Source organism: Triturus cristatus, chromosome 2_2, assembly GCF_964204655.1.
Source record: "Triturus cristatus chromosome 2_2, aTriCri1.1, whole genome shotgun sequence".
In the NCBI taxonomy this organism is placed as follows: domain Eukaryota; kingdom Metazoa; phylum Chordata; class Amphibia; order Caudata; family Salamandridae; genus Triturus; species Triturus cristatus.
This window is the reverse complement of record NC_140582.1, coordinates 873,039,509-873,061,240: the sequence shown is the minus strand read 5'-3', so window position 1 is coordinate 873,061,240 and position 21,732 is coordinate 873,039,509. Positions and strand designations below refer to the sequence as shown.

Genomic DNA, 21,732 nt, shown 5'->3' with positions numbered 1-21,732 from the left:
ATCATTCTTAAATGTATACAGGGACATTTTATACAGATACAGACAGCAATAGGGTTTTACAGAGTTTTAGTTTTGCGACAAAGATGAGAGAAACTGCCCTATGTGAAGTAAGGAGTTTCCATAATTTTCCAGTCTTTGATGAATAGCAGCTTTACTTATTCTGGCCCGAATTTCCTTCAACTGCATTTCCTCCCGCCCAAGAAGGGAGTCAGTGGTTTAAATGGGCAGGTACTCTCTGGTAGTAGGCTGGGCCAGAATGGCCTTAGCGGGAACCAGGCGTTTTAAGTGTCGCCTTGTCTGGGGAGACTTATTGAGAGGGCTCCAAAAAGTGCTACCAGGCCAGCCTAGCGCTACAGTGCATGTGCACGAGCGCGCGCGCTAGGCTTTACCTCGATTACTTTCACTTTCGCGGCCGCTTTGCATAGCCAATAGCTCTCGCTTTTGGGACTTTATAAGTATTTAGTTATGCAACTGTTGCATGGCTAAACACTTATAAGGTCCCAAAGGCAAGACCTATTGGCTATGCCAATGCTGGTTTCTTGTGGAGCGTATGGGTGGGGGCTTGTTTTGCAGCAGTACTGCAATATTGGTCCCCTGTAACACAAGCATTTGCAATGCAATAGGTCCCGCATTTGCAAGAGTTAAAGCTATTGGCAGTGCAAATGACAATGTATTTTACCTAAGGGCTGTGCAGTGCAGTGGCCTTTGGGACCGTAAAAGTGTTAAGCAATGCAGTATATTATCCTGGTACTGTGCCACCAGGGATTGAATAGCTATACAATTACTATACACTGGGACATGCAGTCAGATAGAGTAATATACGCTTGCCCCCTCCCCACCACCCCTAGGAAACATTTATGGACACATTCCAAGGCTTGAGCATCCTTGATGTCTAACTGAAATGTGACTCCTATAGCTCCCTCCCAGTCTTTAGAGGCCATAAAACAAAAAAAAAACACATTTGCCTTTTTCTGTCCTGCCTGGCAAACACCATAAAATTAAGCCTGGGCAAAGCACTACGCTACGCTCGCGTAGTTTGTGAAGTTTGCGCTACTTCGCACTACGCGAATTGCACATAGCACAGTGCAAACATGCGCAGCGTAGTGTTGCGTAGTGCAGTGGTAATTTTTTGCTTGCTCGGGGTCCTCAACGTCATGTTGGCGACCGCGAGCAAGCAAAATGACATCCCGGCGAGACTTATTCCTCGTTTTCCTCGAGATTCTCAACGCGAGGAGGTCAGGTTTCTCATTGCGAGTGGTCGCGCATGCTCGTGACCGCTCGAGATGAGAAACTACCAGTCCGCGTGGAGAAAGCTGCCGCTCGAGTAAAAATCTACTCGAGCAGCAGAAAACTACAGCTCGCACTGTGCAAGATGCCGTTTTCAATGATTGCACAGTGCCGGTTGCTTGTCCGCACTGTGCAATAATTGAAAACGACATCTTGCACAGTGCGAACAGGGTACTGCGCAGTTCGCGAAGTGCTACGCATAGATCGCGTAGTGCGAAGTGCACTTTGCGTAGCTACGCGTAGCGCTACTTCGCGAACTACGCCCAGGGTTACATAAAATTAGGCTATCTCCTGAAAGTGCTTTTGCTCACTCACGCTCTGTACTGGGGGCTAGAAATAACTTTGCTTTTGCTGGAGGACAAAAATTAGTGCATTATTGCAAAATAATGAACTGCACATAAAGCATTGTTATTTGAGAGTAAACAAAGTAAGAGAAAATGATCTTTAATGAAATTGAAATATTTTACATATATCGGGAAACAATGAGTTCTGACTAAATAAAGTGTCCTTTTTTGACACCCCAATTGAGTTAAAAAAAGGGTATGTTTCAGTTTTAAATTGTCAGATAGTTTAAAGAAGCAGGTTTAATTTTAAACAGGATCCCTTAATTTTGTGTGCATTACCATCCGGAAGAAAGATATGCTGAAATATGCCCGAGAATGGCACCGTTCTTTGCCCTTTTACGTGGATCCTCCCAGTTATTGGGTGTGTGGCAGGGAAAACAGGGATGGCACAGAACATTCCAGAGTGAGGTACAGAGACAGAAAGTCAGAAGAAAGAGGCGTGGGGTGAAAAAATTCTAGGCAGCCTTGAAATTCGCCATTCCCAGCAATCGCAGCACAGCACTACAGCCTAGGCTCCTAAAAAAACCTGTGAACCTGGCCAAATCACACCTTGTGCCACCCACTCTCTTTCCTTTGCGTAATTCTTGTGTAATTATAACACTTTTGCAGCAGTAAAAAGGTTTGTCTGTCAGGAATTTGTGAATGTATTCCCAACAGGTATAAAGACAATGTCACGCACACATAAGCATACACTTAAGTGGAGTAACATAAAATGTAACACTAAACACCCAGTATATGCACTTCGGGTTCATGGTGGTAATTTTCGGGGGAGTGAAGTGAGCAAGAGTTGATGGGTCAGTGATGGCTTTATTTTACCAGTATCGATAGTTACCAAGCACTGGGTATGCACCTTGGACAGGTGCCTTCTGTGAGCTAACATATATGCATTCCGACTGTGCAGCTGTGTGCGCCGGACCGGTGTGGGCCGTCTGATCACTAGATCTTGCGCTCCTGTCCCAGCCCCAGCTACAGAGCAGCTACTGAATCACTCGCCTCAGCTGTCATGGACTACTAACATAAGGCCAAAAGAAGCCCATCAATCTGGAAAAGGGTTTAAAAGAAGCATGTGCAATTCATAACGTAAATGATAAAAAAACAAAATACACATTTATTTAGTTACAGGCAGCGCATTGTCCTCTACTCCGGCAGACTCAGGCAGGTTCATAGAGGCATGGAGGATTGGGCGTGATGTCCACGCATGGAAAGAGGTGCTGTTTGTGAACAAATACATTTTAAAAATCTGGGCAAGCACTTGGAAGAGGATATGAGTTAAAATGTGACAGTTATCAAAAGTGGACAATAACACAACTTAAAAAGTTGCTGATTTTCCATTATCACTGTTATTAGGGTTGCACCTTTTTTAGAAAGAGCTGCCGCCATTGTCCCGGCTGCACACGTCGTCCTGCCTGCTGAAGTAAACAAGCATTAAAAATGCAATAGGTCTCGCCTTTGATTAGGTTGCAGTCATTTGCTTTGCCATACAATACCATTAGCAAAGCAAATGGCTTTAACTTAATGAAAGGGAAGACCTATTGCATTTTCAATGCTTGTTTATCTATCTATCCGTCAAGCCCTTCTCTCAGCCAGCCAGCCAGCCAGCCAGCCAAGCCAGCCAGCCACGCTAGCCAGCCTTGCCTTACAGCCTGGCCAACGAACCCAGCAATTTGCATCGGGGTACTCAGCAGAGGGTACTCAGCACCGCCTTCCATCCTGTCCAACCCGGCGCTCCACCCGGCAGCCAACTACAAAGCCCCATCTGTGGTCTTGCAAAGGAAAATCTGTTTGTTCTGAGAGCTTGCAACTCTCCGGGGTAGTTAGACTTCAAGAAGGGGTCAAAAGTGGTGTTAGACCTGGCACCTTGGCGTGGGTCTCCATTCCATTTTTGCTGTTGCCTCATGTGTTTTTGCTGGTGTTAGATGCTTTGGGCACTGTGCCACTGCTGTCCAGTGCCACAGTGCAAGTGCTCCCTGTTGTAAATTGATGTATGAATAAGTGATTCCATGATTGGTTGGTTTGGTTTACCTGTCAAACCCTAGTACAGTGCACCAGGAGTGTCCAGGGTTGGTAATCCAAATGCTGCTGGTGGGCTTGCAGCACTGGTTGTGCCACCCACAGAAGCAGCCTGTAAAAGTGTGTCTAAGGCTTGCCATTGCAGAGCCTGCGTGCAGTCTGGTATTGTCATGCTGACTGGGCAAGTGCACCCACTTGCCAGTCCCTAAACCTTCCCTTTTCTTCATATCAATCACCCCTATGGTAGGGCCAAGGGCAGGGTGCATTGTAAGTATAAGGAAGGACATGCCCTGGTGTGTGTGGCATGTTCTAATAGTGAATTACAGCCATTTTCTTTTTTCACTATTGCAAGGCTACCTGTTCTCCATAGGCCAGAATGGGCAGTTTAATTATTACATCTTATAATCCTAACTGACTCAGGGAACATGGTAGAAATTCGAATTTAGTATGCCTGAACTCAGAATGATAAAGTACATCTTTTAGTATAGTTGGTTTTAACATTCTGTGTGTGAAAATACCACTTTTAGAAAGTAGGTATTTTCTTGTCTAACCATTCAAACCTGCCTCTAATAGGCTGTGTATTCCTTGTCTGGAGTTTGAGTGACAGGGCTGGGGGATTCCAGGAGACAGGATGAGTCAGCCCAGCGGTGAATAGAGAGATCTGCATCTAGATGGGAGGGAGGAGTTGCACCTGGGACCTGAGTAGGGCTGTGCCTTCCCTCCACAATGCTGGCTCCATCTCCTGTGGTGCGTCTGATGTCTCTGCCCTGCACTATGAAAGGAAAGAAGGAGTCATGTAAACAAAGTGCTCCAGGACTGACCAGAATTGGTTTGGACTAGGCAACGGCCTCTCTTCCTGCAGAGAACAAAGAGAAACTTGGTATAAATATTGGGACCCAAACCCAAGAACTTTAGATCACTTTGGGAAACAAGAAGAAACCTTTGCTGAGGAGTGGAACCAGAAGAAACTGAGGAGAGACTATCCCTAAGCTGAAGTGCTGCTTGGGGGATTGGCCTGCAGTGGTTTCTTGACTGCCAAAGAAAGGAGAAAGGACTTTGTGTGCATTTTCATTCAACTTGTGAAGGATCTCCAAGGGCTTGGAAAAGAGCTTGCCTCCTGCTGAAGTCTCAGGGACAACAGACTTTAACCACCAGCTCCTCAGAGTTCTTTGGAAGTGCCTGCTGCTGTTTTGGGCCTTCTGAGGGACTGCGTGTCGCAAGGAGCTGGAAGCACGACTCAAGAAGAAGAAGTGTGTCGCCGTCGCAGCCGCTGCCGTTGCATCACTGAACAAGGGTGTCGCCGCTGTAGCTGTCGCATTGCATCACGAGAAGCGTCCCGCAACACCGAAGAAGCGTGTCGCCGTCGCAGCCACTGCGGTGGTATCATTGAACAAGGGTGTCGCCGCTGTTGCTGCCGCATTGCACCGCATCACGAGAAGAGTCTCGCATCGAGGAAGAAGCGTGTCGCAGCCGCTGTCGTCGCATCGTGGATGTCGCCGCTGTAGCTGTCTCGTTGCACCGCATCAAGAAAAGCGCCTCACATCTACGGAGAAGCGTGCCACCGTCTGAGCTGCTGCTGTCTCATCACTGAACAAGGGTGTCGCCGCTGCAGTATCGAGTCGAGTCTCTTCGCAAAATCGGGGAAGCGTACCGCATCAGGAAGATCTTCACGTCTTTATTTCTTTGCACCAAGCTTTCATCGCATCACCATCGTTGCAACACTTTCGTTGCCCTGCGTGTCGCATCTAAGGTACATTGACTCAAAGTATCGCATTTAAGAACTAAAGAGAACTGAGGTAAATTCTACCATTTTTAAAGTAACAGTATTGTGGATTTTTGTCGTTTATGGTCTTGAGTTAAATCTATATAAAGTATACCTATTTTTTTATATAAAACCTGTAGTGCTGTCACTTGATTACTGTAAGTGTTCACAAATGCTTTACACACTGCCTCTGAGATAAGCCTGACTGCTCATGCCAAGCTACCAAGGGTGTGAGCAGGGGTTATTTTAGGCGTGTACACCCCTTACCCTGACTAGAGGCAAGGGTCCCTATTTGTCACAAGTGCATTCCTGTGCCAACAAGAGACCCCCAAATCTAACAAGTGGAATATATGCAGGAACTAACAGACACAGAGATCTGAGAATATGTTGCATTATGTAGCAGTTAGATATATGAGCACAACAGTTGTTTAATAATTGAACATGTTTTAAAAATGACTATTACCTGCCACTCAAGCCATTCTTACATCTTTGAGGGCCTGGATCAGTCTGAACTGTCACACTTTTAGGAGAGTGTGATGGTTAGAGTTGTGCTGGTGATTTATTGGCAGGGCGGGCAGGAGCAATGGGAGGTGCAAGCTGCAGTGGCCTCCTGACAAGGGCCCCGGAGATTATTGTTTTACAAATTAAGCGCTGCGCTTTCTCCCATACAAACTCTCTTGCTGCATTTTCGCATCTGTATTGAATGCAAAGTCATGAGACAAGTCTTTGACAATGCGATGATAATGTGGAAAGCTGGGACGTGTCACCGAGAGCACCGGAGCTAATTGGCAAAATATTGTGCTTGCTGTTCTGGTGCTTGAGCGGTAATAAGTAACTTTATCTGGAATGCGGACAGGGAGGCACTTGGGGAGAAATTCGCAGCAGCAGCCACGAGCCCCGTCTTTAGTTTCGCGAAGGAAAATCTGTTTGTTTTGAGAGCCTACGACTCTCCGAGGTCAAAAGTGGAATATATGCAGGAAATGAAAGACACAGAGATCTGAGAATATGTTGCATTATGGAGCAGGGAGGCCGGCGCACGGACACCGTGCTGCTGAACTTGACAGGCGGCAGCCTTAACTCCTCGTCCTGTAGGAACGCTCTGGGGCTCAGGCTGAACGCGCAAGATTTTTTGAAGGTTCCTCTTTTGTACAATTATTCACCAGTTCAGGGCACGCTGGAATCAAGCACTCTTTACAAAATGCAAAGCAAAATAAGTCACCTTTTTCCAGAAAATGGACATTTCCACCCACAAAAATGCTCCTTGTGATACACACGTTTCTATTTAAAAACAAGCGCTCGCCATTGCCTTGTCCTCCCCGTGACCCTGTGCGCCTCCGAGCTGCGTGCCTGCTTCACAGCTGTCGTGAAGCCTTTTCTTATCTGCTTGTTAAATAAACAAGCAGATAAGAAAGGTGTTCACGGCAGCCGTGAATCAGGTGAGTGAGTCCAGCGTTTATCATAAACGCTGACGCTATCCCAGGGAAAGGAGGGGCGGGGCTTGAGTCCCCTTCTCAAAGTAACTTGTTTACTATAAATCTCGAGGCGAGGAGCGCATGCACGCTCCAACGCCAGCCAAGACCTAAAAATGGAGAAAAAAAACGATTTCACTTACGTAACATGACGGACGAAAAGCAAAGTGGGTGCAGCTGAAGTCATGATGCTCCGGAAATAGGAAAAAGAGTACTCCGGAACAAGAAAGGAAGAATGAAAGTGGAAGGTAACTGTAGTTGGTCGATGCTGCTCTTAGGAAAATGGAAGTGAGGTATCGTTGCTTGAACCATTTAGAAAGCAGCAAAGAAGAGCAACTGATGGATTGAACCAATGGGAAGTCAGCAGGCGGGACATAAGTCATTTTCAAGTCCTTTTCCCCTACTACAGGTCATCCTAGGCTCGACCTAAAAAACGGGAGTTGTTCTTTTCACTCTCACCTCCTCAATCCCACCGCTGGTCCAGCTGATTGCCAGGACTGTTTTCTCTTCCCAGTCCCGCCAGCGGTAGTGGGTACCTGTACTTCTTTATTCTGAAAAGGAGAGTTCCAGCGCATTTTAGCACTGTTGCGGTACATTTGATGGGAGAGTACCAGCACTTCTTAGGAGAAAACAAGTGCAATAAATAGTGAGTAGCTACGATTTTATAGTTCCATTTAAAGCGCTGACGGGAGGGACATAAGGATATAGGGTTTACTGCATAGCAGCAGACATGTTTTGCGGTGCTCACCCATCATGCATCCATAAGGGCACACCCAGTAGATAAAGAATGTAGCTGCACACAGAAGATTGAAAATGGCGCAGCGGGCTGCAGTTGCATAATTTGCAGTGCTGAGCAGCAGCTGGAACGTTTTCTAGTTACATAGGTTTCTATTTTATCCATTCTGTTTGTAGCTTTGTGCTACGCAAAGCTGATACAAATCAAGCACAGCTGAAAAGTGTTAATCTTCAAACTGCCTCACGCAGCACATACCTACAAATACTTTTTGCTGATTTTTTAGCTATCTGAAGTAGCCATGCACCACATTCCAGAAGATCATTGGTCAGCATGCTAGCCACGTGCACCTTGAAAGGATGTTCTCCTGTGATGATAAGCAACAGCCTCACAGTGGCGGGCAAGGAGATGCCCAGTAGCGTTAAATAAATAAAACAAATTCCTTTGCGGGCACTGCATCGCACAATGCGATGCAGCGCGCACAACGAAATTCGTTTCATTATTATAAATGTGTACTTACCTTCGTTCATTCATATTCCGGTGTTTACATTTCCCCACCCTGCCCCTCTCCCGCCCCGCCTCACCGCCCCACGGAACTCCCTCCACGGACCACTACTGGAGATGCCTGTGCTTGCGAGTACTTGCCGCAGCTCAAAATGTTACCTGGACCACATGTGGAACGTTACATTGATACCCAAGCGCGCATCTCCCACAATGTACTCCTGCGATGACTGTGGTCACATCTTCTGTGCAGAAACAATCGAAACACAATCAAGAACTGCTGCGCTCTGCACACCAAGCTCATGAAACAGTCTCTGGCCACGGTGATCTTACCAGACTTCCTGCCACAGGGACACGGATGACAGGCAAAGAAGCCATGCGTTAATGGCGCGACGGCTAAACTAGTCATGTCAGCAGGACACATGCGTTCTTCATCCAAACACAAATCAATAACACACTTACGAGCACTTTTATTTTCTCAACGAGGCAGTTCTGCATAAAGAGCTTTCTAGTCACATTTAAAAGTGGAGCGCTGTAAACTTTTCAAGTTATGGTTCATGCTTTGACCTTGGTGCTCGAAAGCTTATGAACACACAATGCCAGGTTCAAAGTAAAGCAAAACCGCTACCTGTTCATTTTTGCAGAGCAAGACCGAGTTTTTATTGAGAGCGGCGTACAGCTTGCCTTTGAGCCCCTTCAGGTCGAGATAGCCGCTGCGGTCCGGGGCGACGGTCTGCGCAGGCGCAGCGTTAGCGTGGTACTTGAGGGCATTCTGCAGGGTGCTGACCCAGTCATTCCGGTCACCTGGAGGACAGAGAAAGAACATCATTTAGCGCATCCATGTTACATTTTTTCCCGGTATGCCTGTAAGATGGGGTGGCGGCTGAACAGCGGAGGGGGCACTCCATTCCCTGGCCAGCCTTTCACCCCCTAGCAGACCATTATTCAGCCCAGGTGTTGACTGCATCAAATACTGGAAATGTTCATCTGGTTTCTGAATCACGCTTCGGTCAGAATTTGAAACATTTAACACCATCCGCAAACATCTTCCATGTTCACAATAGGGGCAATTACCACATAGTAACACTCCTTATAAAACTTCCATTAAAAGGGGTATGACTTGTTATTTTATATTCAACTACGTTGTCATTTATTTATGAACATGGCTATCTTTCTCTCACGTGTGGTCTCTGAAATGTAATTGAAGTTTTACTGGTAGACACTTCTCATGTATTCTATTTCTATTGATGACGTTATCCAGCTGGCCAATACCTTTCTGGCACTCTGAGGTTCTTAAGCCCTCTCCTGATATTTACTCTCTGATACAAAGGCAGAAGCTCACCTGGGGCATCACCCATTCCCTCACCTCCCCTTGCTCGTTAATGCCCCGATTACTTACCGGTAATCTTCATTACTCCGAGTATAGTCTTCCTCGCCACATGACTTACACAGTGAGCTTCAGCTCCACACCAGAACCCTCCAAAGCAAAAGAGTCAGCATCCCATGCCTCCCATCCCTTCCCAATATGGCCGACCCATTACACCCATGACCCCTATAAGAGGCGGGCCGGCCGAACCCATCAGCCTGAAACTACCAAGCACAAACATGAAGCCGATAGCCAGACAGGGAGGGAGGGATGGGAACTCATGTGGCGAGGAAGACTATACTCGGAGTAATGAAGATTACCGGTAAGTAATCGGGGCATTACCTCCTCGTTACATGACTAACACAGTGAGCACATACCAAAGCCAAACGGCATCATGGAAACTCACAAGAAACCAACAGACCAGAAGGGAACGCCCATGGACGAGGGCAAAACCCAACAGGCCAGAAGGAGCGGAAGGACCACCCAGGGGGAGAGGCAACCACGAGCAGGAATAACCAGCCCGGGACCGAAAGACACCGGGAATGACAAAAACCCGGACCCCAGAGACACGAAGCGCCGGCAGGAACCAGCCGCAAGCAAAGGCCAAAGGGGAACAGAGAAAGGCTCCGGACCAGACCGCACGGAGCCAAAGGCCACAGAAAACAGAGCCCAGAGAGCAAGCCGGACCAAACACACCAGGACCGGCCAACGGACATCCCGAAAGAAGGCAACAAAAACCCCCCCAAAAAAAAGGGAAACCGAAGGAACAGAGGGCAACCCCACCACCGCGACCCAACAAAAAAGGCACAGCAGGAAGGGAGACGCAGTCTGACAAACACAGCAACCCCGCAAGGGAGAACACCATCCGCGAGAGAGCCGAATCCACCAAAGGAACGGGGCAGCGGAACCAGACGTAAGCAAACAGGCAAGAGTCGCAAGAAAGGAAAAGGGGCGCAGAAGAGAAACAGAACCCCAGTCACCCAAAGGACCCCCCGGAAGGGACCACAACCCCAAGGAGAGAACCCAGGCAGGAACAAGGGAACAAAAAGACCCGGGAAGGCGACGGAAACGACACCGAAGAGACCCGGCCACTAAGGGAACTCAACCAGGCCGCCGCAGAAAGCGGAGAACCCATAAGACCACCCACGCACAGAAGGCAGGGAAAGGCAGCGCCACGGACCGAGCCCGCCCCTCACAGGGACCAAGCGAGCAGTCGAAGCGAGCACCCACCAAAGGCGAGAAGGACAGAAGGGCAGGGTGAAAACCGAACCCGAGCCACGTCAAGACCCCCAGAGAGCCACCAGAGCCAACAGGCCCCGGAACCCCAAACCCAGGGACAAAAGACGAGGACACAAGCCACACCGGAAGCGCACAGGCCAGGGATCTGAGAACCGGAGGCACCAGGACCCCCGGACACCCAACAGCACAACCGGAAACAAAAACCCGCAAGTGGAGAAAAAAAAATCAGGGGCAGGCCAAAGCGAGCACCACCAACAGGGCCAAAAAGCCCAGCCCACAAGTTCCAGCAACTCCGGCAGAAGAAGGAACGAGAAGGCCGAAGACCCAAAAGGAGCCAACAGCACCAAAGGGACCCAGAAGAACACCGCCACACAGGCAGCCACAAACAGGGGCGAACCCAGCAAACACCCGGGAGCACGAGGCAGGGCCAGCAAGGCAGGGGAAAACCCCAGAGCAACCAAAGAACGGCAAACAGAAGCCAGACTGGAAAACCACCCAGAGGGAAAACCACAGACCCAGCACAGAACAGTAAAGCTCATGTCAACCAAAACGGGTATAGTAGAGACGAAAAGCATATGTTTGTCGCCATCCAACTAAATGGCCACCAATTTAACAACCACAAATGGATGAAAGGCAGAGTGGACTCAACAGGAACAGAACCCGTGACCAAGAGGAGGAACAAAAGCCCCCGCAGGAGACGCATCAGTCCATAGAGCCATCAGAACCTGAACCTCCCAGCCGCACCAGGACAGAAGCGGGAAGGGCCCGGAGCAAACCGAACCAAGGAAGGACCAGAGTCAACTGGAAGGAGAAAAACAGCCAGGCAACAAGACTGCAAGGAACGCTACACGAAAGTGCGCGTAATCCGTGCGCAGGGACCATGCAAATCATCCCTGAAACGCACCAGACCGAGTATACGTGCTGCCGAAGCGAGCACCCACAACATGACACGAGGAAGGCCCCAACCAAGTCAGACAACCCCAACAGGAAAAACCAGGGGAGCAAAGCCAACCCCACGACAGGAGCCGACCAGAGAAGGACACGCGAGACCGCCAAAAGCGACCCAGCAGAAAAGGATAGAACGCCCACCCCATCAGAGGCGGGCACCGAACCCCTGGCCCGACCAATCAGGTCCGAACAGAAGGGCCACAACAAAGATCCCAACTCCCAGGGGGCAAGGAGAAGCCAACAGGATAAGGGGTGCAAGAGCCACCCGCCGAGACAGGAAGCAGGATGAGGAGGGAGCGGCAAAGCCGCCGACCCGGATAAGACAGGGCAAGGCCAAGAAGGACCCCATAGCCCACAACACCCGGAAGACCCCGGCGGGCTCCTATCCGGGCACCAACCAGGCACGACCCAGCTCAACCGTTGAAAGCAGAATAGGCAGGCGCAATCAGGGCGTCAAGGCCGCAGGCCCCACAGCCCCAGGAAAATCCCGGACGATGGCCAACCAGCAACCGACAGGGACAGACCCCGCACAACAACCGCGGGAACAGTAGCCCACAGAACGAAAGAACCGGGGGTACAGAGCGGACACTGGCGGCAAGCCAAAAGCCAACCGTGCCCCGCGCCCCAACAGTACACTCACAACAGAGGGGGCCGAGGGACCCTCGCGCTCACAGGCGCAACAGTCGGAAAAAAAACACAGAGAAGCCCACAGCCGCCCCCACAGAGAGGGGCAGCCAAAACCCAAACCCCAGAGCCCGCTAAAGCAGGGCATCAAGCACAAAGCGGCGGGGGCAGCGCAGGGCAGGGCAGCAAGGGCCAGAAGGAGGGGGAACCAGCAAGCGAGCCCGACATAGCAGGGCCTCCACCCAGGATCCCCGAACCAACCGAGGCAGAGCAGCAGGAGTGGGTGGAGAAGGAAGGCAACACACCGCCCGGAAGGACGACAGCGGAGAATAAAGACAATCGCATACAACCACCACCGCCCGCACCCGAAGGGAAGGCGGGCGTCGCCTCCCACCCCCACATAGCCCTAGCGACAGAGACAGATCAAGAGGATAAACACAGGAGCCTGAAGCGGACGCAACAGACCACCAAGCCACCAGGCCAACGGCACACAGAAACGCACCCAACGGGGAGACAAGACCCGCGTGGCACAGGAGCCAAGAGAGGGTAAAACAGAACCGGAGGAGGAAGAGTAAAGCACCCTGCCAACACCCCCAACCACCGGGACAGAACACACGTACCGGCAAGGTGAAGCAAAGCCATGGAAACCAAGAAGCCCCAGAAGTAGGACAAAACAAAGGCAACAAATCACCAACCACAGAAGGCCAAAAAGCGAGACGACCGGCGTCTCAGAGCAGTAAGTGCAGTCAGCACACATCAAACCCCACCATAAAAGAAGAGACTGAAATGTTAGCCAACCTATGACACTGCAACAGCGTGTGCGGGACTCGAACCACTGTCCCGTGAGAGCCAGGAAAACCAGAGGCACATTAAAGATGAGTTTGAAATTTTTGCCACCTTATGACACCTTGACAGCGTTTGCAGGGACACGAACCCTAGTCCTGTAAGACCCTTTACAACCGTAGGCACAAGACTAACCATTGAGCTATAGCTCCTTGAGCAATAGCTCCTGGCAGAAAAGAAGAGTAAGAAAAGCAGCAAACGTTCGACACTGGGAAGCAGAAGCGTGACCCGAACTCTAGTCCCGAGAGATCCGTAACAGCCACAGGCACAGGACGCACCAATGAGCAACAGCTCCAGGATGGACACCAGCAACCCCCCCGACCCTCAAGCGGGCAGAGAAGGAGGAGTGGGACCAGGGAGAGCCAAACCAAACCCCGCCCCTGGGACAACGAGCCGGGCCAGAGCGGGAAACAACCAACAGCGCCAGGTAGCAACGCAGACACGGAGCCCCGTAACCTCAACGGCATGGGGAGAAAGCTAATTGCCGAAACCACGCCGAGACCGACACCGAAAGGCATCAGAGCGCTGTACAAAGCACCAGGTACGTAACATGAGTGGAACACCCAGACTCAAACCCCAAACCGTAAGCCAGGCCCCCCCAGCCCCCGCCCGACACGGTACCTGGACAGGAAAGCGGGAGGAAGCAGCCGGTACACATGGGGCCGAAGACAGGCAAACTGCTCTGCATCGATGGAAATCCGAATCCCCCGCCCGAACCAGGACCCGGGGGAGGAACAACAGAGAAGAAGGCGGGAGAAAACACCTGGGAGAACCAGGGCAGGACAAGCCAAACCCCGCCCCCGGAAAAGCGAACCGTTCCCCGGGCAGGAAAGTGACCTAAACCCGGCAAGGGGAGCCCAAGCAGGCAGGACCAGGGCAGAGAGACGCCGAGACCAACAACACCCCTAAACCGGAGAAAACATCCAGAAGGCAGGTAAGCCAGGCTCCCCAGCCGCCACCCGCCACGGCACCCGGACAGGAAGGCGGCTGGCGGCGCAAATAAACACGGAAGCGGCGTTCCCGGGGAAAACCCCGCAGAAACGCCATACGCCCCCGTGCTGAAGCGGGAGGCGGAATGCCTCAGTATGCACAAAAGCCCCCGCCCGTCACGGACATCGCCGCACCACCGCCGCCCGCACTGCAAGGAGAGGCGGCGGTGGCAACAACGGGCACAGAACCCGCTAGGACAGTCTGTTAAAAACGCCTCATGAAGGGGAGAGCACACAGCGAGCCCCCACATACGAGAAGTGCAAAAAGTCCGCCCCCCCCTGAAAAACCCACGGCCCGCTAAAGCGGGGGTCAAAAGCAGGGGGAAACAAACATAGTCCAGCCCCTAGGGTCCGCTAGAGCAGGACCTTCAACCTGAGACCCACGTACCTGCTACAGCAGGTACCACTGACGCATCTGGAGAGACTTGCGCAGAACAAAATAAACAGGCTGATGGGTTGGGCCGGCCCGCCTCTTATAGGGGCCATGGGTGTAATGGGTCGGCCATATTGGGAAGGGATGGGAGGCATGGGATGCTGACTCTTTTGCTTTGGAGGGTTCTGGTGTGGAGCTGGTTCTGGTGTGGACTGTGTAAGTCATGTGGCGAGTGTTGGACTTGGCCCTTCTGGCAGGTTCACCCCTGAACTTTTTGCTTTTTATTGGTGACTTGGTGTGGGGATTTTTGGTTTCTGCGCACTTTCCCTGTGTCCCAGGGTAAAGTGCGTGCGCGCTCTGAGTGCATGTGGTGAGATAGGCCTGCCCTCCCATAGGAATGCATGGGGAATGTATGTGTCCCTAGTAGTTCCTGATGCGTGGGGTGTGCAGGCCCGAGTTTGGTATGTGCGGACTCGTGTGATTGAATGCTGCGCGATGATGTGTGCGGCGTGCATGTACCTAGTGTGGAAGTGCCACTTCTAGAAGTGGGCACTTCTGTGTGCAGTGTGTCTGGCGTGTGATTGGCTGGAGCTGGCTGGTGAGCCTGGCTCCAGGAGTCTGGTTGGGTCTGCCCCAGTGGTGAGTGTGAGATTAGCATGCTGATGGCTGGGGAGGAGTGCACCTTGGACCTGAATAGGGCAGGGTTTTCCCCACACAATGCTGGCTCCGCCCCCTGTGGTGCGACTGACGACCCTAGCCCTGCCAGTGAATAGAGTGAGGGGCTGAGCACATCAAGGGTGCTCCCCAACCAGCTGCGACTGGTTTTCCCCCTCACCCTGAACCCAGAACAAAGGGATTTGGTGTATAAAAGAGGGGCTGTGACCCCATGAAAATGTTCTTGTTCTAACTCGAATCTTCCAGGGGCGTGCTGCTGCTGGGGCCCAGGGGAAGGCTTGCCTCCCTGGGCCCTGCCCAGCCCCTGGATGCCCTGGACGCTGGAGGACTTCTGGGACCATTCTTTTTGTCCTTGCCCCTTACTTTCTAAAGGCCTCTTTGCTGGGAGCTTTTCTGCTCCATTTCTGTATGCCAGGACATCTGGGACCGTTTTCTCCCCTTTCCCTTTGCCAAGGCTTGTTACGGCCTACCAAGCGCCTGGGAGCGCGTGGGCCCCGCAGCACGGCGCTGCACAACGAGCAAGAGAGGGAATCCCCAGCATAGGGATTCCCCCATGATGCGTGCCTTCGCGGGTGCCCACCCCGCTTATTTGGTCCCTTAATTTGCGGGTGCCTACCCCGCAGTAAATTGTAATTTACGGGTGCCACCCCGCTTTATATCTGTGTTTTGCGCGGGTGCCCACCCCGCTTGTGGACTGTTTCTATACCGAGGGAGCCTACCCCTCATATTGCAGACATCGTGAGATCACCGCTGTGGCCGAGCAGGAAGTCAGGCACGGGTTGCCTGGGACGTGGGCGGGGCCTGGTGAGCACGACCCGGAAGTGACTGGGGCTCCCGTTTGCTGTGGGAGCCCCGCGTGTTGCTGGCGTCCGGCGGGAGCCACCCCGCCTTGATGGATGCCCCGAGTGAAGGGAGGAACGCAGCGTCAGTTCTAGCAGGGCTCCCGTGTGCCGGTGGAAGCCCTGCGTGTGCCCGGGAAGCCACAGAGGTCTATATCTGCGAGGGGAGCGCGAGGCACAGAGTCGGTGCCTGTCCCCTTCACCCGAGTGAGAGCCCAGCCGAAGCCTGCCCAGCATGAGGAGAGCCTCCCTAAGACCAGTCGGGTGAGTGGGGGCTCTGGGGGTGCATTGATTGGTGCTGTGATGACGTGGGTGCTGAGTGGTCCTGCAGGATAGCGGGCCACTCCAACGAAGGGCACACATTTGTTTAGAGCCCAGTGAGACTCGAACCTGGGGGCAAAGTAATTTCAAGTTCCCTTTTGGCCGCGATACTCACAGCTGCCCCGCTACTCAGTGGGCAGCTGCAACGATGGGGCATTAATTGTTTTTAGAGCCCAGAGAGGCTCCAACGTAGGGGGACATTGGTTGTTAAGAGCGTGACGCTCCAACGCTCGGGCCATGATTATTTTAAGAGCCCAAGGCAGCTCCAACAAGTGACATAGTGATTTTCAGGGCCTACGTGGCTCCCATAGGTGGCGCCATAATCTGCAGAGCCCCGTGTGGCTCCAACCAGGGGGACATGTTTGATTTGAGGGCCCAAGCTTATTTGCCTACCACAGCTGCGCAGCACTTAGTGCCAGCTGCAGCGTTTAGGCCCTGTGCTTGTCCCCAGCTGCTCAGCAAGTAGTGGGCAGCTGCTACGTTTAGGTTTTGGCGCAACCTGGACTATAATGTGATTTTGGTGCTAGGAAATGTACAGTGTAGTATGTTCTGCGCACCCTGTGTTCATGCTTATGGGGGTTAGGAAATGTACTGTGTATAGTATGTTTTGCGCACCTTGTATTTCATACCTCTAAATGTGGTTATTTCTGCCTAGAAGATTGTCTTACCTGCTTAGGTTGATGGTAGGGGGAAGGTACTTCCCTGTGCGATGTGCGCCCCTAGTATAGTTATACTTAGGTGGGTAGGTCTAATGCGTTAGACCAATGAGAATTGCATAATGTGATTTATGCCCCTGTGATAGATGCAGGATAGGTTTTATACCTGATGCTAGTGTGATGACGCTGAGGTCATTATTGCGCCAGTAGAGACTGGTTGTGCTCTAAAGTTACTTTGTGTTATGTTCTACGTTTACTATTGGTGATTTGTGCTATGTTCTAAGTGCTAATTCCTAACAGTGGTCCATGTGGCCCTGTCCCCTGTATATATAATCCCTTGTAAATTCTGCCCGTGCCTGTTGGCACATTGTAAAGTGTGTGTTTTTATCTAATGTGTTTGGTATAATACAAAGGCTATTTTTATAGAATACCTTGTGTGGAGTTTCCTTTGTGGTGGGCCTTGGGTGTTGTTGCTGGGTGCGCGCGCAGACGCTTTACACATCGCCTCAGAGATAAGCCTGACTGCTCGGTGCCAAGCTACCAAGGGGGTGAGCAGGGGTTATCTTTGGCGTGTAACTTCCTTGCCCTGACTAGAGTGGTGGTTTCTGCCTGACTTTGGCGCAAGCCTTAGCCAACCAGAAATCCCATTTCTAACAGCGAGGAAGACTAATGAGGAGGTAATGGATAAGGAGCAAATCCCCAACCTGCGATTCTGGCAGTCCAGGCAGAGTCCTTCCCTCCATTCTTTGCCTAAGTACCAACTTCACCAAAGGGCGGAGACACTGCTCTTCCTTATTCTGGCTCAAGTGCTGGGCAGCAGGGTCCCAGCACTTGCTGAGGAGTAAAGACGAGAACTCAGCACCAGCAGACACAGAAAAGTGCACCATCGTCCTGAGGAGGCTCCCATCAGAGGGGCATGCCAGGAGACCTCGGGGGCCAAGGCAAATCATATGCAAGAACCTGAAGTAAGTGAGCAGCCTCCGAGCCACACAACCATTCATTCTTTATATTGAAATTTCAAATACTTTATTTAGACAATCAAGTCCATTAAAGTGCCAAGCGCCATAAAAAGAAGAATCACTACATAAATGTAGCCGTATGTTAAAAAAAAATGTAATCAGCAAGTAGCAGCTTCTCCGGCATATCGATTCAAACAATTCATGTAAAACACAGCCATGGATCCATGAGGAGGGTGCATTCCCAGCAGAGTTGTAGTGTGTGGCCATTTTCTGTACCCTGTGGGACACTGCTGCATGCAAACCACCGCAGTAGTAAAACCAAGCACTGACGACTATACCTATACCGTCCTCAAATGAGAAGAGAGACTGAAAAAAGCGGGAAGCATCAACTCATCGACATCACTTATGTCAGCTGCTAGGGACAAGCTTGGGACCAGGTCCACACTGAGATTTAGGGCAGTTTCTGAGCCCAAGAACAGTAAAAGAAATAATTATGTTGCAGAAGAAACATCTCTAAGGATTTTTTAGTGATAGTCAAATAAGTCTAGCTCCGACTTGCTACCATTCACATTGAAATAATAATCCCGCAGCCAGCTTGGAATGTAAAGGCAGAGCTGAAGACAAGAAAAAAAGGAGTATTAAGTATGTACATAAAAAAATGTCTCTTCTGCTTACCATTTCTGCTTTTGGAACTGTCCCAAAGAGTGAGAAATGGAACTTGAAGCCAGATATGGAAAGCATTTTTATGTTTGCAAATACTTTGATTTGGAGTTTGCAACTGCAAAAATGCTCTTTCGAATCTACAAACCCAATTTTAGGGGTCGGAAGACTTTTACCCATTCTTAAAATGGCATTACAACCCCATTTGAAAATCTAGTTGGAAGATGAATGTTCGGCAAGCAAAATCTTTTTGTAAAACACTAAAAAGGTGCAGACTCCTGAACTGGAATGTTAACCCTTTCGCAAAAGGCAACAGGTTCCCCTTGGAACCTTTCTCCCTTTGTAAATGTTTAAAACAAAGTTTATTGAGAAGTAATCTCAAACAAACTTTACATTTTTTTTTTTTAAACACAGATCTGTTAGTCAAAGTAAAATTGAACCATATTAACAAAAATGTTCTTTATTGAAAGACAGTCACAGACATGGTGATCTGCAAACACTAGCAGGTAACCATCCCGCGATGGCCTCCAATCAGAATACATTTCAATTTGCGACCCATCTCATTAATATTCATGGATTAGGTCAGATAATTACCAACTCTGGATCAGAATTTTACAACCTGTTAATACAGAGTCGGTTCATAAACATTTTTGAGGGTCACAAATTACGACCAGCGTTTTGCAAACAGTAAATAGTACAAGTACTTCTGGCCTTTAGATCCTTGCAGTCTCTCTCATTCCTCAGTCGAATTATGTGCTGCTGGGGAATTTCCACTGTGGAAGGAGATTCTGTTTTTTATGCATCTGGCTTTGTGAAAACGACCCTGTATATGGAATCTGGATACGAAATGAAACCACTAAAAGGTAATGGACATATGCATTTGGTTACTTAGTTTCAGTTTAACTTATTTATTTATTATTATGAAATCCTGAGTCCATTATTGTCAGTAAAGTCTGTTTGCAGCCTGTTTTACGTAAATATGGAGTTCTTTCTAAGAAAGCCTAAACCTAATGTAGACGAGTTATGCGTGAGCATGCTGTGTATCGCTTACGAAGAAAGGCAGGACAACACACAGAAATGACTAATGCAGTAGTAATAAAGGGGATTGCACGAGCAGACACGGATCAGTTACAATCATTGAAAGGAGTCATACTCCTTCAGCAAAACAAAAAAAGTACTGGAATGCTACAGCTCTAGAAAGATGAAGGCATTCCTAACTTTAAAACAGCATTGGCGGATTTCTAATCCTACCCCTCCGTCTCAATAATAGGTCGATGACATGTCTTCAGACTAATTCTCAGGCGACAATTAGGGATGGTCTTTTTAGCCAATTAGGCTGAGTAGAGTGATGAATGAGTAAACATTTAGGAAATGTGGCCACGACAGTTCCGGTGAGCATTGATTGTCCATTGATCGAAAGATGCATCTTTAAGCGATGGTTTCCTTTGCCGCGTTCTCTCAACTACTGCGTCTCCTCCCATTTTCCCAACCTCCACTTTTGTATCGAGCTGTGCATCAACTTTGAGAACTATTTCCAGAAACGGTTTTTCGCCTTCACAACACATTTAACCCCTCCTGTTACGCACCCCCCATCCTTCGGCTCCGACACCGCCCCTCTTAATTTTGTGCTCCCATCATCTGCCTACTTTTCTTTTTCTCCACGTGTCGCTGGTTGCGGTAATAGTGAAAGGCACACCAGTGAAACGATTTTTTTTTTTTAAATTGTCCGTCTCCCCTATGTTCAAAAGCACAACTAATCGTTTTCGTTTTAGAACGCTTCGTGAACCTTTTCGGTAGCGCTGGACTCATGTACAGAACACATGCTAAACTGCAGTCGTGTTTTCATCAGTATCAGAATGGATGTATATAAGGACATTTTACATATAATAGCTTTCAGCGATGATCATTCAATTAGTTGATGCTCATTCTGAAAGGCCAACAAGATAGTCCTATATGGTGTCTGGAGCAGTCAAGTCATGATATTTTAAAGATGTCTCGACACCGGACCTCGGCCAGTTATTTTCCTATTATTTATCTTGTTGAATTTACAACTATAAGACATTGGGCTGCTGGTGAGGGATGAAAGCCCACACAAGCAACAACTATGACCCTTGTCAGGATGAACCACAAAAGTCACCAAAATAATCTGTGGTTAAACCTCTGGTAGCTTGGCACGAAGCAATCGGGCTTAAGTAAGAGGCAATGTGTAAAGTATTTATGCAGCACACAAACAGTATTAAAGTGAAAACACAACACCAGAAAAAAATCCCAAACCAATTTAGAAAAATAGGGTACACTTTAATAAAGAAAATGATACCACAATGACAAAAACCCATCAGTAGAACAGGAGATATTGTATTGAATGTTAACGTTTTTAGTGAAAATAGCGCCAAGAAGCAAAAGCACCACTCGTGGTTATGTAGTTGCGCCAGACCAGGGGAAAGTCACAAGTACATGCCAACTGCGATGGAGTGTGGATCGGATGCAGGGACCAGTTTGGTGTTGCTGAGCAGTTACCTTCTCAAGTCCAGTACACAGAGTTCCAGGCTCGTTGGAGGAGGAGGCTTTCTATGCAAAGAGCAAGTTGAGCGTTGCAACCAGCTGCTGCATTTGGTCGTCACTGGAGCCTCGCAGTGGTTGATCATGGCAGTCGGTAGCTGTAGGTGTGAAATGCAGGTCACGTATCGCTGGTCATTGTGGACGATCGCTGTTAACGTAAAGAGCTGGTCTAACCACTGCAGCTCATTACTGGCGGAAGACTTTCAGCACGAACGGGCGCATTCACAGTCACGAAGAGCCCAATCTTCAGAATTTCCAACTTTGTCTTGTGGGGTAACCCTCCATGATGCTAACCAAGGGATATGGACCAGAGGGGCTCCTCTTAGGGATCAGAACTCACTCCAGCAGCAAGGTCCAGGCAGTTTGAGTTGGTGCTAGTCAGCTGGGCAGTTGCAAGAGGCTTCTGGAAGCTTGCTATGTCCCTGTAGCCCACACAGGAGGTCAGCCAACTGACTCTAGAAGTTGCTTTGGGTACTCTTGGGTCAAGGCAAGTATGTTCAACCTCACTTCTTTCACACAGTAAGGCAATCCTTCCAGCAACTGGGCAGTCATTCTGGCAGCAGGGCTGTCCACCT

General features: G+C 49.7%; 1 protein-coding gene and 1 non-coding gene across 4 annotated transcripts in view; both read right to left on the bottom strand.

The window, feature by feature from the left end:
• The window catches only part of ARAP2 (ArfGAP with RhoGAP domain, ankyrin repeat and PH domain 2), a 1,345,662-nt gene that overhangs the window by 953,037 nt on the left and 370,893 nt on the right, over nucleotides 1–21,732 (bottom strand). For all 3 annotated transcript variants that reach the window (XM_085642300.1, XM_085642298.1, XM_085642299.1), the window contains exon 9: nucleotides 8,735–8,910. In XM_085642300.1, coding sequence (XP_085498426.1) covers nucleotides 8,735–8,910 — 176 coding nt within the window. The remainder of the gene's footprint in view (nucleotides 1–8,734; nucleotides 8,911–21,732) is intronic.
• On the bottom strand, nucleotides 11,542–11,648 carry LOC146862910 (U6 spliceosomal RNA). The gene has a single exon (XR_014978633.1). It is a non-coding gene; the product is annotated as a U6 spliceosomal RNA (small nuclear RNA).